We start from the raw sequence: 17,648 nt of genomic DNA on the forward strand, positions 1-17,648 counted from the left end.
CGTCATAATAAACAGTTTTCCACTCTATGACAAATAAAATAAAGCGAGCGGAAGTGACGTTTGTTGTTCTTCTTCTGTTTCCGAGACGTTCAGGGTCTGATGATCGGGTTCACCAGCCGTGTCTGCATGTATCCACCGATTCACTCAATAAATCCTCTTCTACCGCCCACGAATGAAGGTAAAGACACTCCTCACTTTGTTCTCACGATGCGCACAGTTAGTCTGGGTGATCCCGGGTTAAATTTCAAACTTTTAGCCGCCTCTGTGTTGAACAAGCTCCGTCTCCCCCCGCAGTCCTCCACGATGAGCCGGGGCTGTGTACGTCCTGAAGCCGCTAGAAAAACAAATCCAGCGCGGTGCTTTAAGCTTTCTGCCCATTTCACCTGTTTAAATCTGTTTTTTGATATTTCAATAGTTTCAACATTTAGAAATGTAGAAATATTTATATCCGGGGGCGTGTTTACCTCTGAGTCCGATGTGACAGCTGCTGAGCGGCGGACTTAACTTCTGCCAATCGGGCCAAACATGTCACACAATGTCCCAAGATATCACATAATATACCATTCTGTTCACATTATGCTCCTTTAAGATGTTTGACATGTTAGATGTTTGGATCAGTCAGCTGTTGGCGGACTTGGCATCGTTGTTGTTTTCCGTTTAATGAAAAACTTTAGAGTTTCCCGTCAATATTCAGTTGATCAGAGACAGATTCAGCGTGTGAAATAACCTCAGATATGTGTTAAGTTTAAACTCGTCTGTATGTTTGTGATATGAACCGATCCGCCAGTGTTTCTGTACTTGTTGCAAACTGTAAACAGGTTATATAAGTCTGCTCCAAACTTCACCTCCAGTTAACCTCTTTAAGGCTGTGTTCAGGCATTATATCAAACATGCACAGTTTATTTTGCATATTATTACATATTTATTACATATATTATAAAAGAGCATGTTTATCTGTCAGACAGCAGTCTGACAGTTTGAATAATCTGAAGCTGATCAGACCTCCTGCAGCTCATAAAGAACAGTCTGTAATCTGAAACAGGTGATGTGACATTAAAGACAAAATAAATATGTTCTTTAGCAGAAAAATATTTTCCACACTGATAATGGTGGTGTCTAATCACACAGAGTACATTCTGTTCTCGTTACTCACACTGTAATCTCACAACAAAAATAACAATTATTTTTTTCTGTCAGACTTTTACTTTTATTATTTTTATAGCTATTATTATTATTAGAAAGAGAACTGCCAGCTCATAAAGTGTTTGTTTTATTCTGAATTTAATCTTAAATGTGTTTTTGTTCTTTGTTTTTCAGATTAACAGGCATGCCAAAGGAAAAATATGATCCTCCAGATCCTCGTCGATGTTACACCATCATGTCAGCCGAGGAGGCGGCCAATGGGAAGAAGTCTTACTGGGCCGAACTTGAGATCTCAGGTCAGTCTACCTGAGGGTCTGATTTTATGAAAACATCCAAATCTGAACAGATCAGGTTTAAATCTATAAAATAACTCAGATTCCTCAGTCTTTTAAAGAATCCTTTTATGTATCTGTTTTTATTTTTCTGATATAAAATCTGTTTTTCTTATAGTGATTGAAGACAACATGTTTCTGTGTTTGTTGTTCAGGTATAAAATCTGTTTTTCTAACAAGATCTGAACCTTTTAATCTTTCAAAGACATGTCATCTCTGTGTTAAGGTCGTGTTCGGAGTCTGAGCAGCTCGTTATGGACGCTCACTCACCTGACGGCGCTTCATATCAACGACAACAACCTGACCCGCCTCCCCCCCGACATCGCCAAACTGCCTCACCTGGTTTACCTAAACCTGTCGTCCAACAAGCTCCGCAGCCTGCCCGCCGAACTAGGCAACATGGTCTCTCTCAGGTGAGCACATCCCTGACAGTTGGATAACTATCTCTGAGAGGTGGACAACGTGTCTCTGACAGGTGGTCGTTAATGTGTCTCTGACAGGTGGACAACGTGTGTCTAACAGGTGGACAATGTGTGTAACAGGTGGACAACGTGTCTCTGACAGGTGGACAACGTGTGTCTAACAGGTGGACAATGTGTGTAACAGGTGGACAACGTGTCTCTGACAGGTGGACAACGTGTGTCTAATAGGTGGACAACGTGTCTGTAACAGGTGGACAATGTGTGTCTGACAGGTGGACAACGAGTCTTTAACAGGTGGACAACGTGTCTCTGGAAAGTGGACAACGTGTCTCGGACAGGTGGACAATGTGTGTCTAACAGGTGGACAACATGTCTCTGACAGGTGGACAACGTGTGTCTAACAGGTGGACAACGTGTCTCTGACAGGTGGACAACGTGTGTCTAACAGTTGGACAACGTGTGTCTAACAGTTGGACAATGTGTGTCTAACAGTTGGACAACGTGTCTCTGACAGGTGGACAATGTGTGTCTAACAGGTGGACAACATGTCTCTGACAGGTGGACAACGTGTGTCTAACAGGTGGACAACGTGTCTCTGACAGGTGGACAACGTGTGTCTAACAGGTGGACAACGTGTCTCTGACAGGTGGACAATGTGTGTCTAACAGGTGGACAACATGTCTCTGACAGGTGGACAATGTGTGTCTAACAGGTGGACAACGTGTGTCTAACAGGTGGAGAACGTGTCTCTGACAGGTGGACAACATGTGTCTAACAGGTGGACAATGTGTGTCTAACAGGTGGACAACGTGTCTCTGACAGGTGGACAATGTGTGTCTAACAGGTGGACAACGTGTCTCTGACAGGTGGACAATGTGTGTCTAACAGGTGGACAACATGTCTCTGACAGGTGGAGAACGTGTGTCTAACAGTTGGACAACGTGTGTCTAACAGGTGGACAACATGTCTCTGACAGGTGGACAACATGTGTCTAACAGGTGGACAACGTGTGTCTAACAGGTGGACAATGTGTGTCTAACAGGTGGACAACGTGTCTCTGACAGGTGGACAATGTGTGTCTAACAGGTGGACAACGTGTCTCTGACAGGTGGACAATGTGTGTCTAACAGGTGGACAACATGTCTCTGACAGGTGGAGAACATGTGTCTAACAGGTGGACAACATGTCTCTGACAGGTGGACAACATGTCTCTGACAGGTGGACAACGTGTGTCTAACAGGTGGACAACGTGTCTCTGACAGGTGGACAACGTGTGTCTAACAGGTGGACAACGTGTCTCTGACAGGTGGACAATGTGTGTCTAACAGGTGGACAACGTGTGTCTAACAGGTGGACAATGTGTGTCTAACAGGTGGACAACATGTCTCTGACAGGTGGAGAACGTGTGTCTAACAGTTGGACAATGTGTGTCTAACAGGTGGACAACGTGTGTCTAACAGGTGGACAACATGTCTCTGACAGGTGGAGAACGTGTGTCTAACAGTTGGACAACGTGTGTCTAACAGTTGGACAACGTGTGTCTAACAGGTGGACAACATGTCTCTGACAGGTGGAGAACGTGTGTCTAACAGTTGGACAACGTGTGTCTAACAGTTGGACAACGTGTGTCTAACAGGTGGACAACATGTCTCTGACAGGTGGAGAACGTGTGTCTAACAGGTGGACAACGTGTGTCTAACAGGTGGACAACATGTGTCTAACAGGTGGAGAACGTGTGTCTAAGAGGTGGACAACGTGTCTCTGACAGGTGGACAACGTGTGTCTAACAGGTGGACAACATGTCTCTGACAGGTGGACAACGTGTGTCTAACAGGTGGACAACGTGTCTCTGACAGGTGGACAACGTGTGTCTAACAGGTGGACAACGTGTCTCTGACAGGTGGACAATGTGTGTCTAACAGGTGGACAACGTGTGTCTAACAGGTGGACAATGTGTGTCTAACAGGTGGACAACATGTCTCTGACAGGTGGACAACGTGTGTCTAACAGGTGGACAACGTGTCTCTGACAGGTGGACAACGTGTGTCTAACAGGTGGACAACGTGTCTCTGACAGGTGGACAACGTGTGTCTAACAGGTGGACAATGTGTGTCTAACAGGTGGACAACATGTCTCTGACAGGTGGAGAACGTGTGTCTAACAGTTGGACAATGTGTGTCTAACAGGTGGACAACATGTCTCTGACAGGTGGACAACGTGTGTCTAACAGTTGGACAACGTGTGTCTAACAGTTGGACAACGTGTGTCTAACAGGTGGACAACATGTCTCTGACAGGTGGAGAACGTGTGTCTAACAGGTGGACAACGTGTGTCTAACAGGTGGACAACATGTGTCTAACAGGTGGACAACGTGTGTCTAACAGGTGGACAATGTGTGTCTAACAGGTGGAGAACGTGTGTCTAAGAGGTGGACAACGTGTCTCTGACAGAAGAAAGAGGACAATTCTGAAATGAGGATAATTATATCGTTCAGGATGGGGAGAGAAATATTGGAGATGAAGTTTATTTAAAATATTCTGAGACACAAACTGATATTTTTCTTCCTTTTTTTCAGGGAATTACTTTTAAACAACAATCTTTTACGAGTCCTGCCTTATGAACTCGGGAGACTCTTCCAGCTGCAAACCCTGGGACTAAAAGGTTTGACTTTTTAAATTTGAATGGATTTTTTTTCCTTTTGATAAAATCTTTTGGACTCTTTATGTTTTAAGATAAACTCTGATGATTCTTAGATCTTTACTATCAAACAGATTTGAGATGGTTCTGGCAGCAGTCGCTTATTATTTGTGAATGATTTAAAACAGATTTAGAGCAAAGATTGACTTGACTGAGTTTGACTTCCTGTTTTATAATTTTATAGTTTGTTTATTTTGTGTTTTTCAGGAAACCCTCTGTCCCAGGACATCCTGAACCTGTACCAGGAACCTGACGGAACCAGGAAGCTTCTGAACTACATGCTCGACAATCTGGCAGGTAACGTTACCTGACGAGCATTCATTAGAGCTCATTTATATTTAACTGCTGCTTGTTGCTGTTTATAAACAGATGTATTAGAGCATCACTAACCTGAGATACACAGGTGTATTAGAGCATTGTTAAACAGAGATACACAGGTGTATAGAGCAGGTTCACCTGTGTGTTTGTCACAGATTAGTGACTTCTTACCTGTCACCTGCTTCCTGTTTCAGTTCACCCTGAGCAGCTGCCTCAGAGACCCTGGATCACTCTGAAGGAACGAGACCAGATGAGTCCGACGGGTAAGATCAGCATCGAGTCACTGCGAGTCACACCTGCTTCCTTTAGATCATACTGTATGTGTACTGTAATGTAAACAGGTAATGACAAGGAGAGGTGCTCCAGGTATGATCATTGTTGAGTTATTATTAGAAATACCGTTATGTTTTATTAAACTGTAGATACACAGGTGTAATGTTTAATGTGCACATCTGTATAATTACTTCTGTCATATTAAACCCTTAAAGTCGTCCTGTCAGGAGGAGTAGGTGTTTGCAGGTGTTTCACCCTTTGAAACTTAATCACCTGCTGGATTTATTTCATCATGTTAACCTTCATACAGTCAGATTCAAAATATAGTCAGATACAAAACACACAACCTGCCTGTACTCTTCATCCTCTCCTCCTCTTCCTCCTCCTCCTCTGGTTTAGCTGTGTTCACGGTAATGTGCTACAATGTGCTGTGTGATAAATACGCCACGCGACAGCTGTACGGTTACTGTCCGTCATGGGCGCTCAGCTGGGAGTACAGGAAGAAAGGCATCATGGAGGAGATCACACACTGCGACGCTGACATCATCAGCCTGCAGGTGAGAGTCACATGATGAAAACGAAGCTAAGCTCACAAGGACGATTTAGCTAATGTTTAGTATGGTCTTACTCTTAGAAACTATAAGTTATGGACAAATATTAGTTTTGGCCAAAAGATGGATCACCATAGTCATCAGCATTCATCGTGTTAAAACTACAGATATCTGAAATTTACCGATCAATCTGATAGATGTTTAGATAATTTTACAGGATGAGTAAAACTTGTACATGATGTTTACGCTACAGGAAAGTCACCAAATAACACATAAATATAAAAAGTGAAAATAATTTTTAAGCACCTTTCAGGAGGCTCTGCACAAAGCAAGACGAGAAAATAAAATTATTGAAGCATACGTTTCTGGGGTTAACAGGATGTACAAAGACTAAAAACACATGTGACAGGAGTTAAACAATCTCGTTTTTATAAAATGTAAAAAGAAAAACTGCGAGAATAGTTTTCTTTAAAGAAAGGTCCAATGTCTGGTTTGCTGATCACACTTCAGTCACATAAATATTTCTGTGTGTGTGTGTGTGTGTGTGTGTGTAGGAGGTGGAGACAGAGCAGTACTACACTCTGTTTCTGGAGACTCTGAAGGACCGCGGTTACGACGGATATTTCTGCCCAAAGTCTCGAGCGAAGCTGGTTTCTGAGCAGGAGAGGAAACACGTTGACGGCTGTGCTGTTTTCTTCAAGACCGAGAAGTAACAGTAGTTTTTATATTTTAAAGACACTTTATTAAACACATATATTTTTGTACTGGTACTTTATTCGTGTTTTTGTAGGTTGTTGTATTTGGATTGTTTTGAGTTGAAGTGAGTGATATGTTTAGAGAGAAGGAGCTCTACAAAATAAGATTTTAAATCTCTGACACGTTGAGATTGTTTGTGTTGGAGGCAGGATTATTTTTTTTTACATCTTGAATATCAAAGTGATTTTAAATCTCCGCCATTGATAATTATTGATGTTTGTGGATGTTTCTGCAGATTCACTTTAGTGCAGAAACACACGGTGGAGTTCAACCAGGTGGCCATGGCCAACTCTGAGGGGTCAGAGGTCATGCTGAACAGAGTGATGACCAAAGACAACATCGGGGTTGCTGTGCTGCTCGAGGTCAACAAGGACATTTTCTCTGGAGGTAAATTGCCAGAAACTGTCACTGTGTGTCACGTTTCAGAAACAAAATTAAGTAAATTATGTTGTTTTTCTCAGCCTGATTTCATTCCACTCTTTTCTTTCCTTTATTGGCTTCACATCTGTGGTTTCCTCTTCTTCTACGTTTTCAGGCGTGAAGCCTCCTCAGGACAGGCAGCTGATCCTAGTGGCGAACGCCCACATGCACTGGGATCCCGAGTACTCTGACGTTAAATTGATCCAGACTATGATGTTCCTGTCGGAGCTGAAGAGCATCGCTGAGAGGGCCTCAGGCTCCGTGGCGAACGGCTCACCGTCCTCCGACCCGTCCTCCATCCCTATTGTCCTCTGTGCCGACCTCAACTCGCTGCCTGACTCCGGTACGGTCGTCTCACATTCAGGAACTTTTTGTTTACGTTTCAGTCTCTTCATCCTCTTTGAATTACGTTCCTGCTGATTCAGTTCATTATAAGTTTTACTGAATAATGTGTGTCAGGTAACATTATTTACACAGTTTGATTCTCTGAACTTACATCTTATTTTGTCTCTTCAATATAATCATAGACTTCAGTAAAACACTTTCTTGTGTGACCCAGGTGTGGTGGAATACCTGAGCAATGGAGGCGTGGCCGACAACCACAAGGACTTCAAGGAGCTCCGCTACAATGAATGTCTGACCAACTTCAACTGCAACGGCAAAAACGGCAATTCAGACGGCAGCATCACACACAGCTTCCAGCTGAAGAGCGCCTATGACAGCAACCTGATGCCTTACACCAACTACACCTACGACTTTAAGGTAAAAACCTGCTTTAAATCTAATCAAATCAAACTTTATTTATATAGCACCTTTCATGCAAAAAGAATGCAACACAAAGTGCTTCACAAAAAAAATTAAAAACATATCACAAGAATTAAAAACATATCACAATAATACAAATACTGGAAACTTGCCCCTCCCGACCCACCCGCAGAGGCACACATACACTTTATCACACACAGATACAGACAGACACACATGTACACGTATGCACATACACACTCACACACATACACCCACCCACACGCACGCACGCACTCAGGATAAAACATGTTAGAGAGACATGGCAGGACACTGAGGAACAGGTGAGGAAAACGCCACCTATGGGAGCCATCCGCACTGGGAGGGGTCACAGTCTACGCCTGCAGGGAGTGCCACCCACAGAGACCACCCCGACCCGGAAAGACCGGGATAGACTCCGCACAAGGTGCAGAGCCCCACGGTCCTCCGGGCCTGAGGGATCTCCAGGACGACGTCCCCGCGGGCAGACCAGACACAACTCCCAGGGTGGAGGGCTCCCATGAAGAAACACTGGAGCTAAAAAGTAAAAGGCTAAAGACAATAAGATAGGCTGAGATAAATGGAAGAAATAAAATGAAATGCATTAAACTTTGAGATAGAAAGATTTAAGAATAAATGAATAAATAAATAAATAAATAAAAATAAAACTAAGGCTTAGAAGATTTAATAATAATAAAGTGCAAAAAGAATTAAGAATAAATCAATAAAATTATTAGATATTAAAAATAGAATAAAATATTTAAAAGAATAGGATAAATCAGTTAAAAGCCGAGTTGAAAAAGTGAGTCTTGAGCTTCTTTTTAAAAACATCGACAGTCTCTGCGGTCCTGATGCTCTACGGCAGGCTGTTCCACGAGCGTGGGCCACAGTTACTGAATGCTGCCTCACCGTGGGTTTTTGTTCTAACTTTAGGAATGACTAAAAGGCCGGTGCCGGAGGACCTCAGGGTCCGCGAGGGTTGATATGGTAAAAGCAGTTCAGATAGATAAGATGGCGCAAGACCATTAAGACACTTAAAAACTAATAAAATAACCTTAAAATCGACCCTGAAACACACGGGGAGCCAATGCAGCGACTTTAAAACTGGTGTAATGTGCTCCTGCCCTCTGGTCCTCGTCAGCACACGTGCGGCGGAGTTCTGGAGTAATTGTAAGTTCGAGATAGTCTTTTTGGGAAGACCAGAGAGCAGGGCATTACAGTAGTCTAAACGACAGGAGATAAAAGCATGCATCAGCACCTCCGTGTTAGCCTGAGAGAGAAATGGGCGGACTCTGGCGATATTCTTAAGATGATAAAAACCTGTTTTTGTTTTGTTTATAATGTGTGGGATAAAAGTGAGCTCAGAGTCAAAAATGACGCCCAGATTCTTTACGTATTTTAATGGTTTAAAATCCTGCAGTTTTGGTAAAAGTTTCTCTCTCTTGCCTTCAGGACCAATGATTAAAACTTCTGTTTTGTCCTGGTTGAGCTGTAGGAAATTCTCTGCCATCCATGACTTAATATCTAGAATACAGTTTAAAAGGGTGTCAATAGGCCCTGTGTCATCAGGAGACACGGCAATGTACAGCTGCGTGTCATCAGCGTAGCTGTGAAAATTGATGCCGTGCCTCCTGATGACGTCCCCAAGTGGAAGCATATAAAGATTAAAAAGAATTGGACCTAGAATTGACCCTTGGGGCACCCCACACCTGATTTCATGTGTTCCTGAGGAACATGTATCCATACTTACAGAGAACGATCGATCTGTGAGATGAGAACTGAACCAATTAAAAACAGTACCGGAGAGGCCGACCAGGTTCCTGAGTCTTTCTAATAAAATGTGATGGTCTACTGTGTCAAAGGCGGCGCTTAGATCCAGTAGAACCCCGCCTGTGAGTTTCTGTGAGTCTGCGTCACACCTGATGTCATTTAAAATCTTTAAAAGGGCTGTCTCGGTGCTGTGCTTCATCCTAAAACCAGAGTGATGCTTCTCTAAAATATTGTTTCTATTTAAAAAGTCATTTAGTTGCTTAAAAACCAGTTTTTCTAAAATTGTACTTAAAAACGGTAAGTTGGATACAGGTCGGTAATTATTAAAAATGTTGGGATCTAAATTGCTCTTCTTCAGAAGGGGCTTCACTACAGCCGTTTTGAAGGCAGCGGGGAAGACACCCGTCTGAAGAGAGCAATTCACTATATTTAAAATCTGTTCCTCGAAGAATCCATAAAATGTCTTTAAAAGTGGTGGGAATTGGATCTAAAAGGCAGGTTGTTGGGTTTACCTGGGAGAAAACTCGACCAAGTGTCCCTGCATCAACCAGGACAAAACTCTCCAGTGTTTCCTCGGATAAAAGCGAATGTCCAGGTGTGATAAAAGTTACATTCTGATAAAAGACTGGATCTGATGTCGTCGATTTTACTTCTGAAGTGGTCTGCAAAGTCCTCGCAGAGGGCGTCTGTTGGTGACTCTGAGGATTTTTTAAAATTGGTGTTGGTTAAAAGATCGAAGGTGGAGAAAATAAATTTGGGGTTATTTTTGTTGTCTGTGATGAGTTTTGAGAAATGGGATATTCTTGCCTGTTTGACTGTTTTATTGTACGATTTGAGATGTTCACGAAATATCTGATAATGGACTGTTAGTTTATTTTTTCTCCACCTCCTCTCCGCACTCCTGCATTGTCTTTTTGATTTTTCAATTTCCTCATTTCTCCACGGGGGTAAAGGTTTTGTTTTTATTGTTTTTGTTAAAAGTGGAGCCACAGAGTCCAGAGCTGATTTCAATTTCCTGTTAAAATTGTCAGCAATAAAATCACAGGGTGCAGGTAAGATTTCAGCAGGAGTGCTCTGTAAAATCTCGATAAAATTTGCAGCCACCTCAGAAGTTATGTAGCGTTTCCTCACTGTTCTCACCGGGGCCTCCTGGTGGTTAAAACTGGCGATGTTAAAATACACACAGTAGTCGGACACAGCCAGGTCAACAACAGAGGACACACCAGTGGAGAGGCCATAGGTTATGACCAGGTCCAGGGTGTGTCCTCTGTTGTGAGTCGGCTGTGTCACGTGCTGGTTAAAATCCATACAATTTAACAGGTTTAAAAATTCTCTGGACAGTGGGTCCGAGATGTTGTCGACGTGTAAGTTAAAATCGCCAGTTATTAAAATTCTATTGTAGGTGGTGTGTATGATCGATAAAAGCTCTGAAAATTCACTGCTAAAAGAAGTGGAGTGATGGGGTGGTCTGTAAACAGTGATGCAGAGAATAGGAGGACTGCTAAAAGCAAAGGCGTGATACTCAAATGACGAGTAGCTGTTAAAAGAAACTTCCTTTGATGTTAATGTGTTTTTAAAAATGGATGCAGTTCCCCCTCCTCTCTTACCTCCCCTGATAGAAAATAAAAAGTTAAAATTTGGTGGGCAAGCCTCGGTGAGAACTGGTGCCTCTGTGCCAAGCCATGTCTCTGTTAAAAGAATCCCATCTAACTTGCTGTCTAAAATCAGGTCATTTATAATAAAAGTTCTGTTTAAAAGAGAGCGAACGTTCAGCACGGCCAGGTTAATGTTCGTGCTGAACGTACGCTCGTGACCACAGGGAGGTGAAATGTCTGCGTATGCAAGATTGTCTCTGTTAAAACCACTCTGTGTGTGTGCCCGGGGAAAACGTCTGCCTGTAATGGTTTGAATGTGAAAAATGTCCGGTGGGGTTGGTAGAGGTAACTGGGACCTGTAGGGGGAGCTAGTGAGTGTGAAGGTACTGTGAGCAACTGTTGTTGTGGACGGAGCCACTACAGGCAGAGAAGAAGAAGGAGGCTCAGGTACAGGGGTGTGCAATGTAAATAGCCAATCACGTGGAGTGTATCGGACAACATACTGCATGTTAGCCCTTAACATAGAGCTGCCCAGACTGTTAGGGTGGACGCCGTAAACTACAACCGCAACCTGACGCTTAAAAACCAACTACACCTACGACTTTAAGGTAAAAACCTGCTTTAAACTACGACCGCAACCTGACGCCTTACACCAACTACACCTACGACTTTAAGGTAAAAACCTGCTTTAAACTACGACCGCAACCTGACGCCTTACACCAACTACACCTACGACTTTAAGGTAAAAACCTGCTTTAAACTACGACCGCTACCTGACGCTTAAAAACCAACTACACCTACGACTTTAAGGTAAAAACCTGCTTTAAACTACGACCGCAACCTGACGCCTTACACCAACTACACCTACGACTTTAAGGTAAAAAAACCTGCTTTAAACTACGACCGCAACCTGACGCCTTACACCAACTACACCTACGACTTTAAGGTAAAAACCTGCTTTAAACTACGATCGCAACCTGACGCCTTACACCAACTACACCTACGACTTTAAGGTAAAAACCTGCTTTAAACTACGACCGCAACCTGACGCCTTACACCAACTACACCTACGACTTTAAGGTAAAAACCTGCTTTAAACTACGACCGCAACCTGACGCCTTACACCAACTACACCTACGACTTTAAGGTAAAAACCTGCTTTAAACTACGACCGCAACCTGACGCCTTACACCAACTACACCTACGACTTTAAGGTAAAAACCTGCTTTAAACTACGACCGCAACCTGACGCCTTACACCAACTACACCTACGACTTTAAGGTAAAAACCTGCTTTAAACTACGACCGCTACCTGACGCTTAAAAACCAACTACACCTACGACTTTAAGGTAAAAACCTGCTTTAAACTACGACCGCAACCTGACGCCTTACACCAACTACACCTACGACTTTAAGGTAAAAAAACCTGCTTTAAACTACGACCGCAACCTGACGCCTTACACCAACTACACCTACGACTTTAAGGTAAAAACCTGCTTTAAACTACGACCGCAACCTGACGCCTTACACCAACTACACCTACGACTTTAAGGTAAAAACCTGCTTTAAACTACGACCGCTACCTGACGCTTAAAAACCAACTACACCTACGACTTTAAGGTAAAAACCTGCTTTAAACTACGACCGCAACCTGACGCCTTACACCAACTACACCTACGACTTTAAGGTAAAAACCTGCTTTAAACTACGACCGCAACCTGACGCTTAAAAACCAACTACACCTACGACTTTAAGGTAAAAACCTGCTTTAAACTACGACCGCAACCTGACGCCTTACACCAACTACACCTACGACTTTAAGGTAAAAACCTGCTTTAAACTACGACCGCAACCTGGCGCCTTACACCAACTACACCTACGACTTTAAGGTAAAAACCTGCTTTAAACTACGACCGCTACCTGACGCTTAAAAACCAACTACACCTACGACTTTAAGGTAAAAACCTGCTTTAAACTACGACCGCAACCTGACGCCTTACACCAACTACACCTACGACTTTAAGGTAAAAACCTGCTTTAAACTACGACCGCAACCTGACACTTAAAAACCAACTACACCTACGACTTTAAGGTAAAAACCTGCTTTAAACTACGACCGCAACCTGACGCCTTACACCAACTACACCTACGACTTTAATGTAAAAACCTGCTTTAAACTACGACCGCAACCTGACGCCTTACACCAACTACACCTACGACTTTAATGTAAAAACCTGCTTTAAACTACGACCGCAACCTGACACTTAAAACCCAACTACACCTACGACTTTAAGGTAAAAACCTGCTTTAAACTACGACCGCAACCTGACGCCTTACACCAACTACACCTACGACTTTAAGGTAAAAACCTGCTTTAAACTACGACCGCAACCTGACGCCTTACACCAACTACACCTACGACTTTAAGGTAAAAACCTGCTTTAAACTACGACCGCAACCTGACGCCTTACACCAACTACACCTACGACTTTAATGTAAAAACCTGCTTTAAACTACGACCGCAACCTGACACTTAAAACCCAACTACACCTACGACTTTAAGGTAAAAACCTGCTTTAAACTACGACCGCAACCTGACGCCTTACACCAACTACACCTACGACTTTAAGGTAAAAACCTGCTTTAAACTACGATCGCAACCTGGGTTCTAACACAAACCTTCAACATTCAGAGGTTCTAACACAAACCTTCAACATTCAGAGGTTCTAACACAAACCTTCAACATTCAGAGGTTCTAACACAAACCTTCAGAGGTTCTAACATTTAGTTTCAGGCAAAATTTAAGAAAATTCAAGGAACAGTTTATCATATCTTGTTAATTGGAAAAGGGTCTGTTTTAGATACTGATAAATATTACTTTAAAAGTCTAAAATCATAAAACTTATTTTTTATGTGGTGAACGATCAGAGTATTCACAGCCAGTTTTCAGTCCCAGCTCAGAACAAACAGGACTTATAATATCAGATTCTTTCTTCTTTGGTTTTTATAATGTCATATTATAAATTGTATCATATAATATTATAAATGATATAACATCTTTTTACATAAATAATATAAAAACGCTAATAATATGATTTCATGGTCTCTGTGTCTGCAGGGCGTGATCGACTACATCTTCTTCTCTAAGACTCACCTGAGCGTGCTCGGCTTGCTGGGACCGCTGGACAGCCAGTGGCTCGTCGACAACAACATCACCGGCTGTCCCCACCCCCACATCCCCTCGGACCACTTCTCCCTGTTGGCCCAGCTGGAGCTGCAGCCCCCCCACCCGCTCACCCCCCTCAACGGGCTGCACCTGCCCGTCCACAGGTAGTGCAGCCCCAGAGCCCTGCACACCTTCTAACCCCTCCTTCAAACACTGCCCCCCCCCCACGAGATTTATACAGGACCCTGTACAGTTTATTGATCATGTAAACAACATCGATGCACCCACAGGGAGTGAAGTATTCGCCGTTTGTTGCTCCTCTTCTGTTTTTGCACTCTGTTCATGTTTATTTCTTTATTTCTAAAAAGGCTTCAAACCAAATGTTGGGCGTGGGGTGAAGTTAACCCCCAAAGTCAATGTCTTTTTTTTATTTAGATATGTTCATGACGGCTTGTAGATTCTGCGTCTACAACCAAAAACCTTAAAAATAGTTTTTAAAGATAAATCTTTTTTTTTTCTCAGTTCACACAGCTGTGAAATCATCTTTTTAAAATATAAATAAAACACAATAGTAAAAATCACAACATGAAAGTTGTGTTTCAGTCACAGAAACCTAGACAGGTTTTAATAAAAAAACACTTAAAACTACTGAATCCAAGTTAGTGTTGAAGCTTCATCAGTCTTATATGTAACTCATAGATTTTATAAAACACTTCTAATAATTATAGACTGTATATAGGAAGTCAACGTAGCCACCATGACGGCACTCGATGAGTTGTAAACGACTGTTTTGAAACCTCAATTTGCAGTGACCATATTTGGACTGGGGGGTGGGGGGTGGGGCACACACATTGTAACACCTGTTCCCTGTTTGACAGGTTGCTGTGGTAGCGACTTGTCAATCACAGGTAGCCCCGCCCTAAATCCTCCCCTGCCAGCTAATTTTCTACAATCAGACTTCTTTTTGCAACCAGTGGAGGTTGGGCGTTTTTAAAAGTAATGTAGCGTTTTCACATGTTAACGAGATCATGTGATGTCACAGCTGGATGTTACCGAGCCAAATATACTCATGTTCCCAGAGTTCTTTGTTCCCAAAATCTACATCGTCCTAATTTATACCTAAACGAGGCCCTTCAAAGGGTTTATGTTCTCAGCAAGGCTTTCTCCAAGTTAACTTATTATTTATACGTTTCACTGTTCAAATGGGAACAGAGAACCCTGAGAACCATTAAAACACAGAAACCTGAGAACATAAAACCCTGAGAACATAGAACCATGTTTATGTTTTGTTAGAAACATAATCAGCCCCTTGCACTTTGACTTAACATAAAATAAATTAAAAACACAGAAAATAAATTAAAAACACACAACATGAAATAAATTAAAAACACAGAAAATAAATTAAAAACACACAACATGAAATAAATTAAAAACACAGAAAATAAATTAAAAACACACAACATGAAATAAATTAAAAACACAGAAAATAAATTAAAAACACACAACATGAAATAAATTAAAAACACACATGAAATACATTAAAAAATATATTAAAAACACAACATGAAATAAATTAAAAAATAAATTACAAACACACAACAAGAAATAAATTAAAAACACAACATGAGATAAATTAAAGACACACAACATGAAATATATTAAAAACACATGAATGATATTTTCCAACATTTATACTTTGAGCTTTAGAACACCTTCGGTCTTATAATGTCGTCCTGTTTCCTGTCAGCTGACCGGCCAAAGATGTCCATCATAATTATATTGATAATAATATTAACTTTATAAGGAGATAATTATTTATTGGTGCCACAGTAAAAAACTTCCTGATCAGGAGGTGAATGTATTTAAAGGATCAATATGAAATCTGTTTTTGGAGCTCGTAATGAATTCAGTGAATCTAAACTTTGTATTTTTGTGTCACATGATGAACTGAAGCCCTTTATGTAAGTTTTATCTCAGGGCTACACTATGCATCAGCAGTACCTCTCATTGTACGAGCAAAACCAAACAGGAAGCTATTATTCAGAAAATCCTCTAAAAGCACAGGAAATGTATGTTCTGAAATACATGTACGTTGTTGTTTCACCTCTTTGTGCTTTTTGATGAAATTGCTGCACATTTGCATTTTCAACAAGAATTACTTTAAAATTTGTCTCATTTTTGAGTCATCACATAAATTTGGTTTATTTTATTATCAGTTTGAGATCAGCAGCATTGATGAATGCAGGGAAGGACTGGGTATCAATGTAAGGAGTAATATAATAAACTACTAACATTATCTCATAGCTGCTTGAGCCCTCACAAGATTATTTACAGGATAGAAATTTTCTAATTTGCTTCCCTGCTCAGTCGCCTGTTTACCAGCTTGCACTCATTGCACATGTGCAGAATCTTCCATGAGCTAAAGCTAACAAGTTAAAGCTAACGAGCTAGTCTCGCATAATTTCAGATGAAGGTAGTTAGTTAAAGTCAGGGATGAAGATGATCGTCTCTGTGGACTCGTCCTGCAGCAATGAAGAAACGTTGAGGTGTTCGAGGACTCCACGTTTCCGAAGACTTTCTTTCTCTGCTGCTTTCTCGGAAGTTTCCTCCCTCAGCTTTAAGACGCTTAATTCAAACGATTTGACTTTGTGAAGATAATGACTCAAACAGATGAATTGGTTATAAAGTTAATTGGTAATTGATGTATAGTTGACAACTGAACGATTAATCGTTGGAGTTACAATCAGCTACTTGAATATAATCAGACAGTTTAAAAATCTGATGATAGGCTTAGGGTTTGTAAATTAAACGTTTCTTTTCAATGCCACTTTTCAGAACTTAAAATCTTTGATCCTGGATAAATATTCATGTTTGATACCCTGTCCGCTTGATAAAAACTTCCTCTGTTATTAACATATCTGGAGTTTTTCCCTGTGTGATGCACCCTGACTGTGTTCACACTGAATTAGTTAAATGTTTGCTGTGTTCAGGATTAAAAAAGAAAAGCCATGATTTTGGATAAATGTAAGTACAACAGGACATATTGAAACCTCAACTTTAAACTGAACCGGGATCAGTTTAAATCGGCCTGACGGGCAGAAATATCTGCGTTGCTTTATTTGCACATAATTTATCCCTCACGGATTCACTTCCTGTTTGGTGGAGTTGATGAAGTTTATCTTTGAGAGCATTTTAGGGCTTATACTTCACTCCTAAACTCACCTCACTTTTCTGATTTTGTACAACAGCTGTGCATAAATTAAAAAGCCTTTTGCTCAAATCTGTGAGAATGAACTGTTCTCCAATTTAAAGGGGCGTCTCTTTTCTCTCAAATCAAAGAGTTTCTTTTTCTGTTTACCTGATCCACTAAAGGTCTCATAAAAAACTCCACCAGTCTCCGACACTCAGAGAGACAAAATGTC

General features: G+C 41.6%; 1 protein-coding gene across 1 annotated transcript; it reads left to right on the plus strand.

Annotated features, from left to right (window-relative positions):
* Window positions 1-87: 87 nt before the first annotated feature.
* On the plus strand, window positions 88-17,232 carry cnot6l (CCR4-NOT transcription complex, subunit 6-like). Its single transcript, XM_069683361.1, has 12 exons — window positions 88-178; window positions 1,318-1,439; window positions 1,702-1,888; window positions 4,473-4,558; window positions 4,802-4,891; window positions 5,107-5,175; window positions 5,585-5,742; window positions 6,291-6,445; window positions 6,728-6,879; window positions 7,028-7,255; window positions 7,472-7,674; window positions 14,179-17,232. Exons 2-12 carry the CDS (start codon window positions 1,328-1,330, stop codon window positions 14,392-14,394), a joined length of 1,656 nt encoding a protein of 551 aa, XP_069539462.1. The 5' UTR covers window positions 88-178; window positions 1,318-1,327; the 3' UTR covers window positions 14,395-17,232.
* Window positions 17,233-17,648: the final 416 nt, after the last annotated feature.

The sequence above is a fragment of the Semicossyphus pulcher genome, unplaced genomic scaffold, assembly GCF_022749685.1.
Source record: "Semicossyphus pulcher isolate SPU_LCO1_2020_fin unplaced genomic scaffold, fSemPul1.0.p SCAF_6, whole genome shotgun sequence".
Lineage (NCBI taxonomy): Eukaryota > Metazoa > Chordata > Actinopteri > Labriformes > Labridae > Semicossyphus > Semicossyphus pulcher.

Bases quoted from the DNA above. Each gene is read 5' to 3' on its own strand.
- cnot6l (XM_069683361.1), top strand. From the start codon at position 1,328: ATGCCAAAGGAAAAATATGATCCTCCAGATCCTCGTCGATGTTACACC. The intron at 5,176-5,584 runs GTAAGATCAGCA...CCTCTGGTTTAG, and splicing joins AGACCAGATGAGTCCGACGG to CTGTGTTCACGGTAATGTGC. The intron at 5,743-6,290 runs GTGAGAGTCACA...GTGTGTGTGTAG, and splicing joins CTGACATCATCAGCCTGCAG to GAGGTGGAGACAGAGCAGTA.